This window comes from Carettochelys insculpta, chromosome 20 (assembly GCF_033958435.1).
Source record: "Carettochelys insculpta isolate YL-2023 chromosome 20, ASM3395843v1, whole genome shotgun sequence".
Lineage (NCBI taxonomy): Eukaryota > Metazoa > Chordata > Testudines > Carettochelyidae > Carettochelys > Carettochelys insculpta.
The window spans coordinates 17,922,255-17,943,361 of record NC_134156.1 but is presented as its reverse complement, the minus strand read 5'-3'; the positions used below and the strand labels follow the sequence as shown (position 1 = coordinate 17,943,361).

General features: G+C 45.2%; 1 protein-coding gene across 1 annotated transcript; it reads right to left on the bottom strand.

Moving 5' to 3' along the window:
* Positions 1-1,014: 1,014 nt before the first annotated feature.
* MILR1 (mast cell immunoglobulin like receptor 1) lies at positions 1,015-16,874 on the bottom strand. Its single transcript, XM_075015023.1, has 7 exons — positions 16,493-16,874; positions 14,533-14,817; positions 13,390-13,506; positions 3,361-3,447; positions 2,635-2,706; positions 1,164-1,226; positions 1,015-1,076 (listed from the first exon to the last, which is right to left on the bottom strand). The coding sequence occupies exons 1-7, from the start codon at positions 16,872-16,874 to the stop codon at positions 1,015-1,017; spliced, it is 1,068 nt and encodes a 355-aa protein (XP_074871124.1).
* Between the last annotated feature and the right edge of the window lie 4,233 nt (positions 16,875-21,107).

Genomic DNA, 21,107 nt, shown 5'->3' with positions numbered 1-21,107 from the left:
GTAGGGCCAAGCACCATGTAGACTGCCCCTGACAGGTGTTTAAGTAACCTGCTCTTAATCTCCAATGATGGAGATTGTAAACCTCCCTAGGTAGTTTATTCCAGTGCTTCACTACTCTGAATGGAAGTTTATCCTAATATCCAACTTAACCCCCCCTTGCTGAAATATATTAATTGCTAAAATTTTCAAGGAATTCAGAACAGTTTGAAGGACTAAGTTATAAATATTTTTTCAAGTAATCTGTCAGTGTAAATAGGAAAAATAATTGCTAATGGGTGAGCAGTATGGAGTGGGTAATGGACTGTTTTTGTACAATGTCAAGTGTTGTAGCTGTGACCTAGTATTTAGGTCTGACTTGAAATGAGTGGGGCAAAGGAAAAGTTAACTCTTGCACTGTATGGGTATCTTGTCTGTTCCCACCCCCGACCCCAAAAATGTGGAAAACAGTGGGGGCAATGCCAGACAGGAGTCCTGTTCAAGTAATAAAATGGTACCTGGGAGTCCTAGGAAGCTGCTCCCTGGGAGGTGGTGGTAGTTAGCAAGGCAAACCTTGGATCTTTTAAGGAGACAGCTTGCTACTGGGACAGACATTTGAATGAAATAAATATGGCTGAACCAGGTCTTTTTATGTTCTGCTTATTTAAAATCGTGTTATTTCCTGAAATTCCTGACATACCTAGGAGCAAAGGTTTCAGTGTGAGAGCCTTGCAATTGGACCATGTTACCTAATTGCTGATTAACTCCTTCCCAGCCATACATCAAAAGAGTAATGCCAATGGAGATTGATGTTTCACCACCTTGTTGAAACACTTTTTAAACTAGCTGCATTGCTTATAAATGGCATTACTTGTGGAGTAAGATACTGTTCATGAGTTTAAAAAATCAGAGATCTAGGCATTGATGAACTTTCTTTTTTCTGTCTTAATCAAATTGCAGCCTTAAAGTCGGGAGAGGGACACATTCTTTAATATTGTAAGGGAAGGAAATTAACATCACCATCTGATTACAAAATAATTAGGCCAGGAAGCCAGCATCTAAATGTTTGCTTGAGAGTTTCCTATGCAGATAAGGTGATCCTAGTAAAATTTACAGGGATAGAGCTTATCTTTTTTAGATATTTTACATAATTCTGCCTCATGTAAATCATCAGAAAGGAAACTTACCTTGCATTCCATCTCCCATGATGACTTCAGAATAGATAACTGTATTATCTCTTCTTGTGTTCACTAAAAGTGAGAAGAGGTACAATCAATACATTTTTTTTAACATATCTGCAGTAATTGAAGTAGATTTAAACATGCCTTTTGTAACTTAATTAGGAAATGGGACAGTTTCAGAAGGAAGCTGTTACATTTGAGATACCAGAACATTAGTGGTAGTTCTTTTCAGGTCAAGGATTTTACCTAGAGTTAGAAGTTTATTCCTGTAGCAGGCAGTTTTAGCTATTTTATTCCACAGACCACTTAATAACATACATTGGGAGGATGAAGTGGTCCACACAAAAATATTCATGTTGTAGATTTTCAGTCATGTTACAGTTTTTACCCTTAAGTTTTCTGTATGTACTCTGGACCTTAGTTTTACTTCAGTGAAGATTTTTATGTGGGAATTCACTGGTATTCAAAACATCCACAAGGTGGCAAAATACTATTGCTGTTTTAGAGGTGAGAAACTGAGTCTAAGTCCTCACTGTGGACATACACTGAGTCAGCGTCAGCTGCAGGATTACCCTATCTACCCACTCATAAGGTGAATTTTTGGTAAAGTGAATCCAAGAGTGAGCATCTGCTTATCAATGGGTCAGCAAAACTTTGGCTCCCAGCCTGTCATGATAAGCCAGTGGTGCAACCAGATACTTTGTATATCTGAAGCATTGACAGGCAGGGAGCCTTTTAGCTCTCAGTGGCTGCAGTTCACTGATCTCAGCTAATGGTATCTGCGAGGCGTGGCACAGGTTGAGGGACAGGTAGGCTGAGGAACATGCTGGCCAACACTCCCGCTGGTTGGGACAGGCAAATCACATGCACTGGAAGCTACAGGGCTCTATGCCGGCAGACACTCCAGGTAAACAAAAGATCCCAGTACACCAGCTGCTTACCCTGATAGACAAAAATGGCAAAACACTATTACTCTTTCAGAAGCTGACCCAATATTTCAGGATTTAACAAACTTCATTTCCCAGCCTATCCGTCTATCTGGGCGTGGGAATCAGCTTATAAATAAATGGGCTAGTAAATGAGTAAACATTTGTGAGTTCTTAGTGATCATTCCTGTGTTCAAACCAATAGAAATACCCTTCTATAAATAGCCTTGTACCTCCAACCTATTAGTCCAGATGCTGATGTAGGCAAATTTGGTGTGTATTTTGATGCTTGTTGGAAATGAATTCCGTTTGCATCCTTCTCATTTTCAAGTGCCCTTTGAACACTAACCACAAGGGATCTGTCTCCATACTCAACCTCAGGAAAGAGGGAGATAGGGCAGTTCTCCAACCCTCTTGCAAGTGAACATTTGACTAGAATATGATTCCACAGTGAACTTTCAAATTCACGAAGTGGTTTTGTCATTAAGCTGCAGAAACTTGCAAACGGGAAAAGCTCCATTTCACTCATGGTTACGATCTGAGCCTTTTACCTTTCCTATCTTCCTCCTTCTTTGTAATAGTCGATAGGTTAGCATATGCCACTTCTTCAGATTTAACGTGTTCTGTGTGTAAACAGGTGAAAAAGAATTCACGGTTCAGTAGCAGGAAATTACAGCATGCTGAATTTAAGCTTGTAAAGTACTGAGATTCAGCCATGATATAAGAGCTGCATTTGCTTCTCAGAGTCTGCATTTGTGCTGTGTCTTCCTTCTCTTGGACAGTGCAAGTTGAGCTCTCATCTCTCTCTGACATGAAAAGTTGGAGAGAGTCCAGAGCTGATGAGGCAGAGCAGCCAGACTACCTCCCTATTCAACTTCACAGACATTTTGGTGGGGAGAGGAAAAACACCCCTTTTCCTTTTTTCATTCCAATAGTGAGAAACAAGGGTTGTGAAGATAGTGAGAGGAAGACATCCTCCCTTTTTTCTCCAGCTTCCAAACAGGGCGAGGAAGACTTTAAGGAGACAGTCAACAGAACCACAACGTAGTCCTGTTTTGGTGCCTGTCCTGCAATGTTTTAGGAGGGTACATTAGTCCACAGCGACAACACAATGTTATAACTAAGGTTATTTTTGTTGCTGGGTATTTTAGTAAGTCATGGATAATAAACCAAAATTTGTAGAAGCCTATCACCTAGTCTGACTTTTTGCACGCTCTAGTGTTTTTAGTAAGATTTAGAGTCTCAGCCCAGCCCCTTGAGAGAAAGCAGTTTGTTACCGATCTCAGTATATGTCAGGTAGTTTTCAGACCCCTTGTCCGTTGGAAAAAAATGAGCTGAGTAGGAGCCAGTTGACTTCAATTTTCCTGCAAGTTTTAAAGGAAACAAAATTATTCAAAAGCAAAAAAATAGTTGCTCCCAAATGCAGCAGGTAGTGGTGTTAATATTATGGAGTCTGCGCAAAAGAGACTGCTTTTCTACTTTAACTTTGGGCACCCCAGCCCTGGTAAGATCAAGGGAGAGATGACTAAATATGGCGGAGAAAGTATGATTCAGGAAATACACTATGTAATATAGCATGGAAAAAAGGGAAGGCACATAAGGAATGGACAAGATCTGTGCTAGTGACAACACACACGAAAAGAAGTGCATTGGAGTGCAAGAAGTACAGAACGATTGCCCTAGCAAGTCATCTGGGCAAGGTGCTGATGATGATACTGTTGGAGAAACTCAGATCACAGAACATCTAGCGGACGAGCAAGTGGGGTCCAGGAAAGATAGATACAGCAGATATTGGATCTAAGATTGATAGCGGAGAAAGCTCGACGAAAGAACAAGAACATCTGCGCTTGCTTCCTCAATTTTCAGAAGTCATTTGACAGTATAAATCAGAAAGTGACTTGAGCAGTGTTGGAGTTGTACAGAGCGGATAGAAGACTGATACGATTGTTGAAGGATATCAGTGACAGTGCAGAGGCAGCGATGAGAATGTGCAGAGAGTTGGGAAGTTGGTTTAGAACAGGTAGAGGTACGAGGCAAGGAGATCCGATACCACCGAGTATCTTTATCACGCATCTAGAGAGAGCGATGGACAAGATCCAGGAAGAGGTAGAAGGGGTATCTGTGCACGGGATAAGAATTAACTTGAGGTTTGTGGATGAATACTTGCAACAGGAGAAGATGAGGAAGGTGAGAAGCTAGTGAAAATGGTGCAGGTGCTAAATGAGAAAGGGAAGGGGTACAGACTGATTATGAGCATCAAAACAAACAGTGGTATTTAGAGATAAGGAAGATCAGCATAGATTGGATTGCACTAGAGAGTGTAGAGAAATTCACATATCTGAGGAGCAACATACCATATGATGTAGACTGTAAGAAAGAAATAGTGACTAGAATAGCAAAAGCAAGAACGAGTTTGAAGGTGATGGATAAGATCTGGAAAAGCAAAGCAATTAGCTTAGGAACGAAGGTGAGCGTCTTGAAGATGTATGTATTCGGCAGTATGTTGTACGTATGTGAGACATGGGTAATAATGAAAGATTCAAAGAGAAGAATATTGGCATTCAAGAGGAATTGTTACAGGAAGATCCTGAGAACAGGATGGATGCAGAAAATCACCAATGAGGAATTATATAGGAAGTTACAGCCAAAAGAGAACTTAGAGCTAGAGGTTATACAAAGCAAGTTACAGCTATTTGGGCGTATTTGCAGAATGAACAATGAATGAAAACTCAAGACCCTGATATTTGACATAATCGACAGTTCGAGTAGGAGAGGTGGACCCCACAGAGAATGGGTAGATGATATAGTAGATTGTAGACTAGGTCCGCACCAGAAACTAAGCCCCTCTTTACTGGGCGGGGAAGGATGAAAGGATATAGTGCAGGTGTGTCCAACCTGCGGCCCGCCGGCCGCATGCGGCCCTGGACAGCTAGTAATGTGGCCCCACAAGATAGTAAACTTTTAACGTTATTATGTGGTTTATATACATTAACTATATTATATATTTTGTATGCGGCCCAAGACTATCTTCACTCAATGCGGCCCAGGCAAGCCAAAAGGTTGGACACCCATGATATAGTGAGAGGCTGTATCTACGCTTTGAGATAAATTTGAATTTCAAGGCTTAAGCTCAATATTAAAATGTGACTGTCTTCACACATAATACTGTTAACTCGATTTATTGAGCTATAGTGCCGGTTATAGAATATTGATATTACGAGACGGATATAGTGTATATTTCTAATTTAAAATCTCGAATCAAGGCTAGTGTGGAAGCACCATGTCCTTAACTTGAATTTATTAGCCTCCAGAAGTGTCCTGTGTGTATCCCACAAAGCTATGTGGTGACCCTCCAAGTATGGCTGCTTCATTGTGCACTTCTGTCAGGTCCGCAAGAAGAAGGTGAAAGTAAGTTTGGATTGAATTTGAATTGGAATTTAGCAGCCCAGCCCTGCAAATAAAAAGGGTGTCCATTATGGAAAAAATCCTTTGCCTATTGCATCGCACTGCATTGGTAGCAATTATCAGTAGCCCTGTACTGGTTTCAAGGGTTGTAATAGCCGGGGGTGGTAGCGGGGATAAGCTCCCACTATCTATAAAATGCTCCCATGGCATGCGTCTCCAATAGCCTCTGACAACTGCAGTCCAGCTCCTGGCCTTCATGTGTGGCTTAGCTTCTAAGCCCAGCGAAACTGTTTGCACTGACAGGAGAAGGGGCAAAGGCGGGTGACTGGCACCTTAAAACCAGCTGCTTTGGACAGATGGGGCTCGTCAGCCTGGGAAGGCTGCCCACCAAGGAGAAGGAAACTCTGATTTAAAACCTCCGCTGCCTTGCAGCGATACCTAGTCATGGGAAAGGCTTCGGGAGTAAACCCCAAGGAAAAATCCAGAGATGGAGCCCCTACGGCAGTCTGAGGTTGTGCTCAATCTCACTCTGGCAGCTCCTGCGACAACATTGGTGCCAAGCTGTACTGGCTTTTGCCTTTCCCTTGGATTACATCAGTGGCTTAGAGAGGGGGAACCTGCTGCTGGGTATCAGCTGGTTCTTCAAACTTACTTGCCCAGGCCTGTGCCCTGGAGAGGACACTCCGCCATCGCTTTCTGAGCGGTGACACAACACGGGAAGCAGCAGCTACCGGTATTAAGCCACTGCATTTGATTGGCATAGAGTGAGGCGCCAGGGGTTGCTTCCAATGGTGGGAGAGGTCTTTGGATCTCATTGGGCAGCTACCACCTTCCTCAAGCTGGGCAGCCCCCAGCCAACGAGGTGCTTCCCCGCCATGGTCCACTTGCTCCACTGGGTGCGTGGGGCTTAGGGAATCACCAACAGGTGGATCGTTAACCTTACACCAGGCAAAACAAACAAGCAACAAAATAATCCAGCCTTCAGGCTGGGCACATGGAATGTAAGGACCATGACTCTGGGCCTTACAGAAGACCTACAGAGCATTAGTAACCCCTGGAAGACAGCAATCATTAACAACGAGCTGCGAAGACTGTGGATGGACATCGTGGCCCTCTAGGAAACAAGGCTATCGTCCTCTGGATGTCTCAGGGAGAAGGACTTTTCCTTTTTCTGGCATGGGAAGCTTCCAGAAGAGACCAGGGAAAACAGTGTTGGCTTCGCAATCAGAAACAGCCTAGTTGGCTCAGTCATATCACCAAATGTGGGAACTGAGAGAATGCTGAAAATCCAGCTTCAAACACCAGTGGGCATGGTCAACATCTTCAGTGTCTATGCGCCTACTTTAACTTCTGCCCAGGAAGTTAAGGACAAGCTCTGTGATGAGCTTAGCATTGCCATCAGTGAGGTACCTTCCTATGAGCCACTATTCATCCTTGGCGACTTCAATGCCAGAGTTGGCAGCAACCACCACAGCTGGCCATCCTGTCTGGGACAGTTTGGAACAGGGAAGATGAATGAAAACGGACAGCGCCTCCTTGAACTCTGCTCCCAACATGACCCCTGTGTAACCAATACCTTTTCAACATCAAACCCCCCAGCACAAAGTTTCGTGGTGACACCCAAGATCGAAACATTGGCACCAGCTTGACCTCGTCCTTACCAAACGCAGCCGTTTAGGTAATGTCAGGGTGACACGTAGCTACCACAGCGCAGACTGTGACACTGACCATTTGCTCGTGTGTAGTAAGGTGCACATCCAGCCGTGAAGATTCTTTCACTCCAGAAAGGGAGGCCATGCATTGACATTGGCAAGACTCGTGACCCTTCAAAAGTATGCGAGTTTGTCCAAGCACTTGAAGAGGCCTTGCCCTGCCCGGATGACACAGATATCAGCAAGAGATGGGAACAACTACGGGACGCTATCTATAATACTGCAATATCTACCTTTGGGAAGAAGACAGTCAAGTCTGCTGGTTGGTTTGAAGCCCACACTGAAGTGCTGACGCCCCCGATTGAGAACAAGACAAGCACTGGCTGGATACAGGTCCTCTCCCAGCGTGGTGAACCTGCAGGCGCTCCAGTCTGCTCGGAGTCAAGTGCAGCAGGTTGCTGGGCGGTGTGCCAACGATTACTGGCTCCAACTCTGCTCCAAGATTCAGCAGGCCGCGGACACTGGTAACATGCGAGGAATGTATGATGGGATCAAGCAGGCCATCACAAAGAAAGACTGCCCCACTTAAGTCGGCCACAGGCGAGGTCTTGAAGGACAGAACCAAGCAGATGGAACACTGGGTGGAACATTACTCACAGTTGTACACCAGAGAGACCATAGTTACAGAGAGAGCCCTGAATGCCATCGAGCTTCTGCCCACCATGACTGAACTCGATGCTGAGCCCACCTTGGAGGAACTCAGCGATGCGCTAAAAGCACTCTCTTCTGGAAAAGCCCCAGGGAAAGACGGTATTCCCTCAGAAATCCTCAAATGTGCCAACGATACTCTAGTTTCAGAGCTGCATGGAATACCTTGCCAATGCTGGGAGAAGGCAGCGTACCTCAGGATATGAGGGATGCTAACATCGTTACTGTCTACAAGAACAAGGGTGACAAAAGCGATTTGTAACAACTATCGTGGCGTCGCTCTTCTCAGTACCATGGGGAAGCTGTTTGCACGTGTTGTTCTGAAGAGGCTCAATGTTCTTGCGGAGAGAGTCTACCCTGAGTCTCAGTGTCGGTTCAGAGCTGAACGGTCCACCATAGACATGGTTTTCTCTGTTAGGCAACTACAACAAAAGTGCAGGGAGCAGAACAAACCTCTGTATATTGCCTTCATCGACCTGACCAAGGTATTTGACCTCGTCAGCAGAAAAGGTCTGTTCGCGATTCTGGCTAAGATCGGCTGTCCCCCAACTCTGCTCAGCATTATTAGGGCCTTCCATGAAGGCATGAAGGGGACCGTCGTATACGATGGATCCACATCCAAACCCCTTGAGATTCTCAGCGGAGTGAAGCAAGGGTGTGTGCTGGCTCCAACACTGTTTGGCATCTTGTTTGCAGTTTTACTCAAATATGCCTTCGGAACTGCTACAGAGGGCATCTCTCTCAGCACGAGAACGGACGGCAACCTCTTCAAACTGTCGAGGCTTAGAGCGAAGACCAGGGTGCTTACGAAGCATCTAAGGGAGTTCCTTTTTGCTGACAATGCAGCTATTGCTGCTCTCACACAGCAGGAATTGCAGTCACTCATAACTCGCTTTGCGGATGCATCTATGGAATTTGGCCTCACAATCAGCTTAAAGAAGACCCAGGTGATGGGCCAAAACGTGGGTAACAACCCATCTATCAACGTACTAGACTACGAACTGGAAGTCGTCCATGAGTTCATGTACCTAGGCTCGATGATCTCGGACAACTTGTCACTTGATAGCGAGATCAACAAGCACATTGGAAAAGCCGCCACAGAGTTCTCCAGGCTGACGAAGAGAGTATGGGCTAACAATAAGTTCACTGTACACACCAAGGTGCAGGTCTACACAGCCTGTGTTTTTAGCACACTGCTGTGCGCCAGTGAAACATGGACTTTGAGCTCAAAACAAGAGCAGCAGCTCACCACATTCCACATGCGCTGCCTTAGGCGCATACTCGGTATCTCATGGCGGGACAGGGTCCCCAATAGTGCAGTGCTTGAGAGGGCAGGCACCACCTCCATGCTCACCCTTCTCAAACAGGCGTATGCGCTGGCTGGGCCATGTCTCACGCGTGACGGATGGCCGAATACCGGAGGACCTCCTCTTCAGCGAACTGGCGTCTGGAAGGAGGCCGAAAGGACGACCTAAATTGCGCTACAAGGACACACGCAAGCATGACCTCAGCGCTCGCTCTATCAGTGCGAACACCTGGCATTCGCTCACCTCAGACAGGCATGCCTGGAAATGGAATGAAGGAAGCTCTTGTTGTGGATGAAACTACCTCGCTGAAGGAAGCAGAAGACAGGAGAGCCCTCAGGAAGATCCGTGTCCGTGATATCAGGGTGACATCTGCCTACTGCTGCTCACAGTGCGGAAAGGACTGCCACTCCCGGATTGGATTGCACAGCCACAGAAGATGCTGCTCGAATCAGTCCAACTGGGGCGCAAACCCATGATCCCTCGGGATCAAAGGATGCCTACTACTACTACTACTGTACTGCAATCATGAGCACTCAGAGTAGTGATCTGACTAGCACTTCTCAGGCTCGCAAGAGAGCCCCAGCTTGGACCCACCAGGAGATTCTGGATCTCATTGACATTTAGGGAGAACAATTGGTGGCAATGAGACTTCGGGTGGCCAAGACAAACACGGCCATCTGATCACAGATGGCCGGCCCGAGGTTACTCCCGTGACTCTAGGCAGTGCTGGGTGAAGGTTAAAGAACTCTATCGGGCCTATCGAAAAGTCCAGGAAGCCAACCAGCGGTCAGCGGTGGCTCCACAGACCTGCTACTGCTAACAACAGCTCTACATGCTTATGGGGAGCGACACCACCATGGAGCCCGGACTCAATTACGATACTTGTGGAGTTCAGGGAGAGCCCAGAGGAGCAGCATGGCCCAGAGGAAGAGGGCAGTGGAGAGGAGGAAGCAGACAATGAGCAGGGGATGGAGGAAGTTGTGCCAGACAGCTCGGAGCTCTTCATTATAAACCTGGAACTGGTCCCTTCCATGGCAGTCCCCTCCACATCGGGACTCTCCATGCCAGTTCCTGAGCTCTCTGGAGCAAGCAGTTCAAGTGAGTGTTTATTCTGCATGGTAGAAGCGGGTTGGGGGTAAGTATAGGTACAGGGTTGTGTATGGGTACAGGTTTGCTAGCTATGCTTGTGTGCCCCTCAGAACAGCGTGTTAATGTTGCTGGGGGTGAAGCGCTTCTCCTCTTTTGGAGACCTCCTTGAAGGCCTCATCCAGGCACTCTTGTATATTTTTTTTTTTGAGATTCTTAGACAGCCTGACTTGTTGTGGCTTCCATGGTAGCACACCTTGCCACGCTAGGCAGACAGACAGCAATCTGGTGTCATGATACCACACAGCATTTTAGCAAATTCTCCAGGCTTTTGGTCACACAGCAGGAATAGCTGTTCTTTCTCCTTATCAGTTTTCAGAGCGTGATGTCGTCTTTGGCAACCTATGGAAGCGTGGCAATTCGTATTTTTTTTTTTTTTTTTGCGGGGGGTGGGGTTCCCCTGCATGTCCCTTTCCAACCAGCATTTCTTTACATTTTTCATGACCTCCCCACTCCCGGGGCCAGGGTGCTGCTGGGCTCTGCTGGGCGTTTCCCCTCCCAATCCCGCCTCCCCCTAACATTTATTTGTATTTCACAAGACTCCCAGGCACCACATGGCTGCTGGGCTTTGTTGAGTGTTTCCCCTCCCATGTCCCTTACCAAGCACCATTTGTTTTCAGTTCTCAGGAATCCCCAAGCGCCACATGGAGGATTCCTCTGCTGTGCTTTTCCTCTCCCGTGTCCCTTTACATCCAGCCTTTCTTTGGATTTTTTTTCTTTACATTATTTTTATTGTGCATCAAAGCCCCACGTGCAGCCATCCATTTGTCACTGCCACTGGACACCTGGCAGCTGCCCCTGATTTGCAGACCTTCCCAGTCCCACCAAAAGAGGAGAATTGCTTATAACTTACCATGTCCACAAAGCAATGTGCTGGATAAGTGATGGCAAGTGAGGTATTGTGAAATGCACACCTACGGTCCGATCCTTAATAACCCATGTGTCCTTCAAAAGTGTACTTTCAGTAATAATACACAGAAAGACCCATTCATGGCATTTCAAAGCACATTATGTCAACTGTATCTCAATTTAGACCTTTATTTTCCGGGTCCAGTGTTTCAGAGAAAACCAGGAGACTCAGGAAATGCAAACAAGATATGAATGTCCAGCAGTGCAAGACACTTGGGCAGTGTGTAAGAACTTGAAAAAGGACACTTCAGTGGTGTCACAGTACAGCTGAGTGGCATTAGAGTCAAGTAAACTTCAACAAGAGAGTGCTTGACCTGGAGCAGCAGCAATTGGCAAAGCAGACTGAGGTCATGGTAGAGCTTGTAAAGTCCATTACTGAGCAGCTGGAGGTCCTGCACTCCCTGCTTCAGTTGCAGAGGGACTCCCAACCCAGCAGGGCATCAGCTGATACCCGCTGGTCAGAGTCCTCTGAGGAGAAGGTGTCCATCCCCCCTTGTTGGGGTACCCGCATGTGGGAATGGAGGGAGGGCAAGGCTACCCTGCTGCTCCAGCCCCAAGGGCCACTGCAAAAAGTTATTCAGGCACCTTTGAGAAGGCTTCTTTTCCTGGCCCCTTAAAGCTCTTACCCCCCAAATAAAATCTTTCCTTTGGGCTTGATGTGATTTCTTGTCCTGCAGGAGTTTGCAGGGGAGGGGGGAGCACAACTCAAATGGGGCGGCGGGGGGGGGGGGGGGGGGCTGAGTGCCGCTGAAGGCAGAGCTGCCCTGTGAAACTCCCTCGTCTGCAGCAGATGTGTGGCTGAGGGAACCAGGCCAGTGGGGGGAGGGTGATTCCCGCTGAAGGCACAGCTGGGCAGTGACATCCCCTTGTCTGCAGCAGACGTGCAGCTGAGGGAACTGGGCAGGGGAGCCTGAGTGTGGCTGAAGGCACAGCTGAGTAGTGAAACTCCCTTGTCCAAAGCAGACATGTGGCTGAGGGAACCACGTGAGGGGTAGGCACTGAAGGCACAGCACATTCTATTTACTGCAACTTAATCTCCTCCCACCAAAAAAGAGCATTCATTCATTATGGCACAGTTGACTTACTGTCATTATGGCAGAGATACACACAGATATAAGAGGGGTAGCCGTGTTAGTCTGGATCTGTAACAGCAACGAAGGGTCCTGTGGCACCTTACAGACTAACAGAAAAGTTTTGAGCATGAGCTTTCGTGAGCACAGACTCACTTCTTCAGATGCTGTTGAACTTGCATGGAGCAGTGGAGACGTGGAGATTCGACATGGAGAAAAGGTGGGTCGAATTTCAAGAAGCTTTGTGGACACTTTATTCAAATTCATAATATTGAGATTAAGTGTTTGAATTTTATATATTGATTTTATCTTATAGTGTAGATGCAGACAGAGCGGCATCAGACACCAACAGGCACTGAGCCCATGATTGTTGATGATAAGGCCCTGATTCTGAAAGCTGTTGTGTAAATGGCATGTAACTTATGACTTGATTTCAGCAAAAAAAAATAGTCATGTGCTTGAAGATAAGCACATATGTAATTTTTTTACTGAAAACATGTTGCTGTGGTATGAAGAAAGAGCCTTGGCTTTGAGGATAGACTGGGAGACAATCAAAAGATGGAGAATAGTGCCTCATTGGTCTTATTACCTTGCATTTGTAGCCACCCTTTATATATAAAAATATGGTCTCAATGGAATGTGGCCTCATTCATGGAGAGTAAGAAGGAATAAGTCTGCTAGCAAGAGAGAGGAGAGACCATTTTACCCAAGGGCAAACTTAAGCAAAATGCTACTTGATTGTTATCCACTCAGGAAAAAAATGGATTTTTTCTCTCCCCAACTCCCTCAGGCTCCTCTTAAAGGCACTAATACACTATCTACCTCAAAAAGGTGAAGTCAGAGGCCCTGGGACTTTTGATGTTACCAACCTAAACTTATACTATTGGGCTATCCCTTCCAGTTTAATGGGAGCTAGCAAGAGACATGGTGTAGGTCAGGCATTGTTGGCAGTACTGAGACCAGGTGCTAAAAAATGGGGAGTCCTTAGTGCTTGAGGTGAAGAAAGGAAGGTAAGCCTTCCATTTCCAAAGACCTAGCATCTAATAAGGACCCAAAGAAACACTGTCTTACAAGAAAAATGTAAATATGGAGAAACAAAAAGAACTCACTTGCTTTACACCAAGGCAGGATCAGAAATGGAATCATTAGGGCAGTTGCTATCACCACCAGCAGAAACAGCAGCCCAAGAAAAATGCAGAGGGGATAGGCCAGGCCATCATCATCTTCTGTCAAGAGGAGAAAAGGTGTCTGTCAGAACCAATATCAGCTGTGGCAAAATGTTCCAAGTGTTTATCTTTTGATTAAAATTAAACAAGAACCTTTTCTATGATAGTTTGGAGAAGTGGAGTAGCAATAGTTAGAATACTGACTCTGGCAGGGTGAGGTGACCTAGTCTGAGCCAAAAGAGGAAAAGGGCTGGCTTGAGGCTCTTTAGATGCAGAGAGGGGAGTATCTGGCCACAATCCTGTGATATCACAGGAGGTAGGGACTTGCCTCTAGTGTAGGCAAAGATGTCCTACAGGTGCATGGGGTGAACTTAGAGACATGCCCGGGAAGACTATAAAAGCAAGTCTTGAAAGGATTTGATTTTTATCAGTCAGTGTTGGTAAAGGTGAGTTTCCTCAAACACAAACCATTGAAAAAGTATTTCCATCAATGATGATTGATATTTAATTTGAGGATATTTGCTTTGCATATTTTGATGTGTGAAGTTGACAGTTTGTGTTTTAACACTTACAAAGCTTTAGCTTATCTCAGTATCTACTGCAGTTAAATAATTGTCTGATCCTGCTATTGTCTAACCCCTCCATAACTGCCCACAATTCAAAATTTAAATAAAACTAAATGTGCATATTTGGAATGGCATATACAAAAATGTAATTCTGCCAAGCCTATATAAAAGTAACTCCTTGATAGTGCTCCAGTCCTTAGCATGCTAGTTTACAGGCTAAGCCAGACTCTGTTTAAATGCGAAACCCGGCTTTGTTTCTTTTGTTAAAATCCATACACCTCAAACTTCAAAAGTAAGATCTTGGGGGACCAAAAATTGGAAATAGGGCTTATCCAAAGTGAGTTGGATTGTGAACGTACAGCTCTCTACCTTGCTGTGCCCTATAATACCATGTAGATCCTGCTATGAGAGACAAAAAGTTCCATCGTGGGCTTTGATGCGCTTTTGTCATTGATACCTGCTACCCTTGTTTATGTGGACTGACACAGATATATTAGTAATAGACAGTGGTAGCACATACCTGCTAGTGTAAAGTTGAGACTTTTGCTATATTTTGTAGTATTGGGGATTTTGTTTTCAGCCTTGCATTTATAGTTGCTCAAGTCGCTGGAAGAACTGATAGTTATATTTAACATAGCTGCTGACTTCTGTAGCTCACATGTTCTGGTCGATATAGCCTTATTTTCTTTAAAAAATGTGTATTTAATGGGCAAAGAGCCATTTTCTGAGTGACAAGACAGTGTCACATTCTGGCCTATCCTCACTTCGGAAGTAGTCGTCCTCAACACTGGTTTGGACACTGGATCTATAAAGAAATCAGTGGAATGGAAAAACAAGTATAAGGCAAACAAGACATTTAAAAGTGAGACCTGGCTTGAATTAGTATAATTCTGTTGGAATCAATTCAAACCAGTTGTGGGTCTGGTCCAAGTTCTAGACCAGGCCAGGCATGTCCAGCCTGCAGGCCGCATGCGGCCCTGGACAGCTAGTAATGCGGCCCCACAAGATCGTAAACTTTTAACATTATTATGTGATTCATATACATTAACTATATTATATATTTTATATGCGGCCCAAGACAATTCCTCTTCACTCAATGCGGCCCAGGCAAGCCAAAAGGTTGGACACCTATGTTCTAGACAGAAGCACACAGCCGTGGAAAACTATTCTCTACCACAATGCATTACAGGATTACTGCCTGCTGCTCCTGTTACAGGATGAATGAATTGAAAAGCACATGACCCTATTCCTTCGAGAGACATGGCACTCTTTCTGCTCACATGTAAAGGTATGATAGCAAGAAGAGGTGAGGGTCATGTGGCAGCAAAGTCCTAAAAGATTGTGGGGTGTACTCGGCAAGCCCTTCTGTACATATGTAGTAACAGTTATACAGAAAAGCTGTAGGGTCAGGTCTAGATGGTCTCTTACACATGTGCAGGATGGCGCTTGTGAGGCCTCCTGATCCCAGTTCAGCTGCTAGACCCCTCTCTGGACTTGATGTTTATATGTTATCCAGAGGTGAAAGAAAGGTGGTGCTTCACTTTGGTAACAGATGGCTGGAATGCTCTGCTCTGGAGGCAGGCAGGTTTAAAGGGGCCAGTTGAGGGCACACTACAGGAGAGATGTGCTCACTCCCAGCTTGGCTACTGGGGGTTGTTGGCAGCAGCAGCCCCCATCTGATCACCATGTCTGTCCTCAGCTATCTCACTCCTGGGGCACGTCCTGCGGCCTGGCCCTAGTGACTACTGCGGCAGCCTGGCCCTGGCAGCCCAGCACCTGCTCTGGCAGCCCAGCTCTGGCATCTCTGCTCTGGCTGCAGCTGCCCGGCCAATGTGTCCCTGATCTACCTGTGGCAGCCTGTCTCCAGCCTCAATCCTGGGCATGTCCTGCTTTTCAGCCTCCACCTGGCCATAGGAAAGCCTGGCAGGGGCCCTCTCCTCCTGTGGCGGGGATAGTAGGAGGCAGAATTGGCCATGAGCCGGCTGCAGCTATCCTGGCCCAGCCTAGGCTCGCCTTGCGGACCTGATCCAGGCCCAGCGACTTGTCGGATTACAGCTGCCCAGCTTCAGCAGCCCAACCTAGCCTTGTAAGGTAACCTGGTCCCGGTCCCAGCCCACATGCACCAACCGTCTGCCCTGAGCCCCCTCCCCACCACACACACTTACATTTTGTACAGGTACTATTGTATCTCAAACCTCACCCTTCCACTCCTGCTCTAAGGAGGGGAGGCGGGTTGTGATAGGACAGTACCTGTAAGAAATTTAAATTTTTCACCCCTGCTGTTAACACATATTTATAAACTGTGATGCATGGACTTGAAGTTTATACCACAACATTTTTTCCAGGTCCTGCATAGAGCCAAGTCTCAGAAAGCCATGAGGCTGTGCCTCTAGCAGCTTGCAGGAGCAGGCCAGCTGGCATGGATTATTATGAATACTCATTTCCTGTAGCTGAAAAATGACACAGATTCAAATACCTACCTAGTAATGTGAAGTTGAGACCGTTGCTGTATTTTCCCCTGTTGCTGAATCCATCTTCTGCTTTACATTTATATTCTCCCAAGTCGCTGGCAGAAGTGATAGTTAGATTAAGCAGAGCTGAATTCTTGTCTTGCATGGTTGTAATAGACAACCAACTCTGACTTCTAAAAAATGTGTAGTTGATTGGAAGAGCGCTATTGGTGGATCGACAGGACAACGTTATGTTCTGGCCAATTCCTATCTCCAAGCTTGGTTGGAGAGATTTGAGCTCAGGCTTAGACAGCGGCACTAGGGAAAGGAAACAACAATCCACAAATAGCTTCCAAATGTGTGGCACAAAAGCACAGAGAACTAGCTGGAGACTAGGGTGAATCCAGGACATCATGGCTGGGGCAACTTTCACTCCGTATGACAATGGGCTATTGAGCTATATGGCTATAAGATCCAAGACTCAGTGTACGAGTATTGTGCCACTGGCTTCAGTTTCCTCTGTTGTTTCAGCTGGGGAGAACACTCCATGGCTGTGGGTAAGAGGGATAAGTAATGTGTCCATAACTGGGTTGGGAGCTGGCAGAGCAGAGTGTGCAGCGGGGTTGGATCGCTCCGCATCCTGCTGCTCGTGTTAATTATGGGGTCAGGCCTCACCCCTGCTGCTGGTGCCAGGTCCCCCTGCTAGTGCTGTGAAAAGCCCCCTTGGGCTGTGTTGCTCGAGGGGGAGGAGGTTTGGAGGAAGCGGTGGAATGAGGGCAGAAAGAGGCAGGGCCTTGAGCGAAGGGTGGGGATAAAGCAGTGGCAGGAAGAGGCAAGGCGGGACCTGAGCCTTACTTAGGTGGCCATCCTGGATCCTGCTCCTCCCCACCAAGGGATGGCCCTGCACTGGAGTCTTCAGGAACTAAAGGTTTGCCTTTGATTAAAAATTGTCATGTGGTGAAACCACCAGGAATATATCCTACCAAAACTGGCAATCCAATCAAGAGTTAGGATGAAAGTAGAGGTGTCCTGTTTCATATGATGGCTCAGGTCATCCTCAACCCTGAGGTAGCACAAACCATTTTGCACCATGTGGCCCTTCAGGCTGCAAAGAAATCATCATGCTAACTGAATCACCTGTCTCTGAATGGAGTTATGCCCCCTTGTCTTTTAAGGCCATAGCAGCTGAAGATTTGAGCATTATCTGAGCTAATCCTGCTGAGTGAGAGACAGTGTAAGTAGTGAGTGTAAGGAAGTGTGACCTACCGGTGCCTAATCATGTGCCTGTGATTTGGAGCTATTGGGTTATGAACAGTGTTGGTTCTCATACTGCCTGTTAATGAAGACAGCCCATCAGGCAATAACATGTTCCTGTTTGAAATATGGAGTGAATCTATAGATTATTGCCTGTCTTATGAATATTTTTCATTGGAACTATTTCAATCTTCCCCCATTTTGGTTTTCATTGGGATAAGGGTTTTTGAAATGATCATGCCAAAGAAGTTAGTACTCAAGGAGGGTAGACGGGGAAAAAATCTGTTTGTTTTTTCACAATGTAATTGCAAAGTAAGCAATTATGTATCTGATCTGAGTAAGTGTAACAAAAATTCCTCCTGGTAAATATTCTGAGCTAACCAGGATGTGATAATTACAAATCTAATTGGCCAACATGGTTGGATCTTTCAGAAGGACAAAAGCAGAAACTATTTCCAGACAACAAAAAAGCAGTCCAGTAGCACTTTAAAGACTAGCTAAATAATTGATTAGGTGATGAGCTTTCGTGGGACAGATCCACTTCTTCAGATCATAGCCATACCAGAACAGACTCAATATTTAAGGCACAGAAAACCAAAAATAGTAATCAAAGTTGACAAATCAGAAAAATATTATCAAGGTGAGCAAATCAGAGAGTAGAGGGGCAGAAGGTGGGGCAGGAGTCAAGAATTAGATTAAACCAAGTATACAAAAGAGCCCCTATAATGACCTAAAAAATTCCCATCCTGGTTCAAACCATGTGTCGATGTGTCAAATTTGAATATAAAAGAGAGTTCAGCAGCCTCTCTTTCAAATTGGTTGTGAAAAATCCCTCTTCAGTAAGATGCAAACCTTCAGGTCATTAACAGAATGGCCCACTCCATTAAAATGCTGGCTGACCGGTTTGTGGATCAGGAGTGTTTTTATGTCTGTTTCATGCCCATTAATTCTTTAAGAGTTTGAAGTCTGGCCAATATACAAAGCATCTGGGCATTGTTGGCACATGATGGCATAGATGATGTTAGTTGAGAAACATGAGAATGTGCCCTTGATTCTGTGAGTAGCCTGGTTAGGTCCAGTGATGGTATCTCCAGAATAAATATGTGGACAAAGCTGGCAATGGGCTTTGTTGCAAGTTCCAGGACTGGTGTTCCTGAGGTGTAGACTGTGGCTGTTTGTTAGAATCCTCATAAGGTTGAGAGGTTGTCTGTAGGAGAGAACAGGCCAGTCACGTAGGGCCTTCTGGAGTGTGGCATCCTGATTAACGATAGGTTGTAGGTCTTTAATAATTGGTTGCAGTGGTTTGAGTTGGGGTCTGTAGGTAATGACCAGTGGTGTTCTGTTCTTGGCTTTTTTGGGCCTATCTTGGAGTAGCTGGTCTCTAGGTATTCGTCTGGCCCTGTCAATTTATTTTTTTATTTTTTTTTTTTTTTTTATTTTTCCTGGTGAGTAATTCAGGTTTATGAATATTTGGTAAAGATCTTGTAGTTTTGGTCTCTTTCAGTAGGATCAGAGCAAAGGCAATTTTACCTAAGGGCTTGAATGTAAACAATGGATCTAGTTATGTGTGCAGGATGGAAGCTAGAAGTGTAAACCTGTTTTCATAGTATGTAGACTAGCACGGCTTTCTCTCTGTTACTATTTCCAGACAGCCATGGTTGAGTTTTCTTTTTGTGGGTATCTGCATTAGACAGATTAAATAATGGTGAATAAAGTACTGCTGGAGCAGCATTTTTATCATTACAGTAGGGGGGAAAATGTATGTACTTTAGAGCAGGTTTTCAAAAGAGCTCAGTTCTCCAAAATTCCCACTGACTTGAAAAATTACCATTATTCAGCATGGATGATAAGAGGACAACATGAAGTTGAAACAGCCTCAAAACCAAGCTTTATTTCGACATGTGGTGCCATTTAGATGATGCCACATGCTGAAATAACCTATTTCAAAATCAACTAGAAATAAGGTATGCAGTTTGCATAGCGCACATTGCATATCTTATTTCAAGTTTAGGCTGTAGTACAGACATAGCCTTATGCTGGGTCTACATGAGCCCCTTCCTTTTGGACAGGGCATGTTAATGAGAGGGTTTGAAAGATACTTCCTATCTAGTGTCAGGAAGCAGGGTCTTTCGAAAACTGGGGGGTCCTTTTGCAAGGTCCCATCTCCATGGGCGGCACGTGATTCAAAAAGCCACACTTTCGAATTGCCGCAGCCACCATTATGCTAATCAGGTGCTGCATATTCATTGCAGCACCTCATTAGCATGTTTCGTACCCACTCATTAACATGCCCCTTCCGAAAGGAAGGGGCTCATGTAGACACAGGGTTAGAGTTTTTAAAGGAAGGAAGATCAGCTCCCAAAAGCACAAACTATTTTTCTCTCTTATGGGGAATTTTTCACTTGCCTTCTGAGGTACAAATTCAGATCTAGTAAAAACAGCAGTGTGCGTAAAACATCAAAGCATTAACTAGGCTTTGCAATACACCTTTGAGTGGCTTTTTGGCATGACAAGCAGTCTAGGTTATTTAGAGATGGAAAAGACCTGATAAATCCATCTTCTGGACAAGGCATGATTGCTCCCTGTTTTAGAATTACTAGTCTGTACTGTTCCAAGCAACAATTCCCTCTCCCTTCCACAGTTTAGTAATCTTCACCCTCTGGAAATTGTTTCCCAAAATTCAGATTTTATGTCAGGAAAAGAAGACAATAGGTTAGAGTGTGGAACTGAGATCTTTTGAAAACCTTCTGTCAAGTATTTACATTTTTTCCATCTGTAATAATAAAACCTTCAATGTGGTTTAACTTTTGGGGGTCCACATGGAAGTGTGGGGCAGAACAGCTGCTTATTGTGTGCAGAGGTGACACAAAGTTTGTCCTGAATGGGAGAGCCGCATAAAACTCTTCACTCAAAGTTCCTGCCCTTAATGTGAACATTTCTGTGAAAAGAGGAAGCCCTCAGACTACACTTAGTTGCTCATGTTCTAGGAGAGACTGAATCACTATTTCAGTCATCAGAATATGGCAGCTAACTATCATAGTAAGCCACCGTGGTCTACAGAAAGTATGATACAAATAGCCTAAGCCAAAAAAGCTCTACTGTTATAGCTGTGAAAGTTGCAGGGGCAGGAAACAGGTATGATCTATTATTTGATTTGTTGCTGTAGTGATGTGGATTGGCCCCTTGCTGAACCAGAGGGAGAAGAACCCAACCCCAAGCCCAACTGGACTACACCTGCGAAATTGCATGTGAAGATAGTACTGTAATGATACATATACACAAGCAAGCAGAGATAAGATTGTGAGAGCAGCTTTAATTTTAGCCTACCCTGACTTCGGAATTTTTAAGTGTGTGACAACTGTTAGTCTGTTAAAGTCTGTTTTTTTTTTTA